This window comes from Aureococcus anophagefferens, assembly GCF_000186865.1.
Source record: "Aureococcus anophagefferens unplaced genomic scaffold AURANscaffold_192, whole genome shotgun sequence".
NCBI lineage: Eukaryota > Pelagophyceae > Pelagomonadales > Pelagomonadaceae > Aureococcus > Aureococcus anophagefferens.
In genome coordinates, this window is record NW_008705734.1 from 10,332 (window position 1) to 12,428 (window position 2,097).

Genomic DNA, 2,097 nt, shown 5'->3' on the forward strand with positions numbered 1-2,097 from the left:
AGCTTGCCGCAGGTCCGCGCGAGCGTCGGCAGGGGCCCGTCGAGGCGCGCGCACGCGCCCAGGTCCAGGTGCTCCAACAACTCCAACCGCGCGAGGCAGGGCGGCGGCGCGCCGGTGAGCGCCGTGCAGCCCCGGAGCCGGAGCACGCGGAGCCGCGCGCAGGCGCCGAGCGCGTCCGGCACGGGCCCGACGATGGACGTGCACTCCCGCAGCGTCAGGATTTCCAGCTTCGCCAGGCGGCCGATGGCGTCGGGCAGCGGGCCCGCGACGCCGTGGGCGTAGTTGAGGTCGACGACGCGGATCGGCGCGGGCGCGAGCGCCTCGAACAAACGCCGCGTGTCCACGCGCAGCGACCGGCAGTGCGAGCAGTCGATGGCCGTGAGCGTGCGGAACCCGCCGGAGCCCGTCGCCGCCGCCAGCGCCGCGTCGAAGACGGCCCGCGTCGGCTCGCGCCAGACGCCCCGGTTCCGCAGCGACACGTCGAGCGCGTGGTCCGAGCGCGCCTCGCGGAGCGCCGCGCAGTAGGCCTCGAGCGCCGCGTCCCGCGACGCGTCGCCGGAGATGCCGCACCACTCCGCCGCCGCCGCGAGCCGCGCGGCGTCGTCGCGGTCCTTCGTCGACCGCCGCACGAGCGCCGAGAGCAGCGACGCGACCTCGCGGTCCCTGAGGCTCGCGGGCTGGCGCCGCGCGGCCCGGGGCAGCGACGCGGCGCCCGGCGCGTTGCGGATCGACTGGACCTCGCGCGTCTCCCGCAGCTCCGACTTGCGCGGCCGGAGCCGCGCGCCGACGCGCTTCAGCGCGTCGCACGCGGTCCGGGGGCGTTCTGAAGCAGCAGCCGCCAAACTAGACGCGATCATCTCCGCGACGACCGACGGCATGGCGAAGCGCGCGACGCCGCGCGTCACGGCCGTGTCGACCTTGAGCGCGTCGAGGAGCTTGCAGGGCCGGCCGTCGGGCCTGTGTGGAAACCAACCACTGGTTTGGGTGGTCCTGACCAAACTTGAGAATTCTCTAGCTCGGTCAAATCGAAGTCCATTCGGCTGATTTTTGGACGGATCGATCGCTCTCGTCGAGTTCTCGAAGCCCAGCCAAAGAGCTTGTGTCAAAACATTCGAATACGCTCACATTGAAGTCGGTTTTACGATTTGGTTTCCACACAGCGTCGGGCTGCGCGAGCGCGGCCATGAAGTCGCGGCCGCGCGTGGAGCACAGCCGCGCGCCGTCGAGCTTGGCCCGCGATATGGCCGCCGCGACGGGCTCGCTCAGGGCGCCGCGCGCCCAGGCGGCGACCCGGGGCGCGGCCCAGGCGTGCGCGCCGGCCTCGCGGCCGACGCAGTTCGCGAGCATGGCGCGCTCGAGCGCGCCCGGCCGGCCGTCGTCGACGGGCCCCCAGTACTGGTCCGGCTGGCACTGGGCGAACATCTCGAGGACGACGACGGCCACGGCCCACAAATCGCTCGTCGCCGGCGTGATCAGCGACCCCGCGGGGGGCGCGGCCGTGCCGCTCGCGTCGAGGCGGCGGCTCAGCGACCGCGGCTTCGGCGGGCCCCGGCGGCTCGCGTCGAAGATGCGGCGCTGCTCGGGCGACATGTAGGCCCGGGACCCCCCCATGAACTTGGCCGCGAGCGTGCGCCCCTTGTAGGTCGTGTGGGGGTCGCTGTCCGTCCAGAACGTCCGCGACGACAGCCCCAGGTCCGTGATCTGCACCAGGCCGTCGCGCCGGATCATGACGTTCGCGGGCTTGATGTCCTGGTGCATGACGCCGTGGCGGTGCATGTGGTCGAGGCCGCAGTAGAGCTGGAGCGTCGCCGACTCCAGCAGGGCCTGGCCCTTGGCGAGCCGCTCCGCGGCGTCGGGCGCGCCGTCGTCGCCGTCGGCGGTGCCCAGCCCCTCGTAGAGCGGGCCGTCGTACTTGCCGCGCCGGCCGCCGTGCATGAGGTGTTCTAAATTTTCGCCGCTCAGGTCGATGAGCACGCAGAGTCGCTCCTCGTCGGAGACGATCAAGCGCCGGAGCGAGACGATGTTCGGGTGCGCGCCCAGCGTCACGAAGAGCGCCGCCTCCCGCGCGAGGTCCCGCTCGAGCTTCTGGCGCCGCTT

At 73.0% G+C, this 2,097-nt stretch overlaps 1 protein-coding gene across 1 annotated transcript; it reads right to left on the reverse strand.

Moving 5' to 3' along the window:
- Positions 1–901: 901 nt before the first annotated feature.
- Positions 902–2,097, reverse strand: AURANDRAFT_68525 (hypothetical protein; the record flags this gene model as incomplete). Its single annotated transcript, XM_009044223.1, has 2 exons — positions 902–957; positions 1,143–2,097. Coding segments are annotated over 2 exons (1,011 nt in total), but the record flags the coding sequence as incomplete, so codon positions are not given.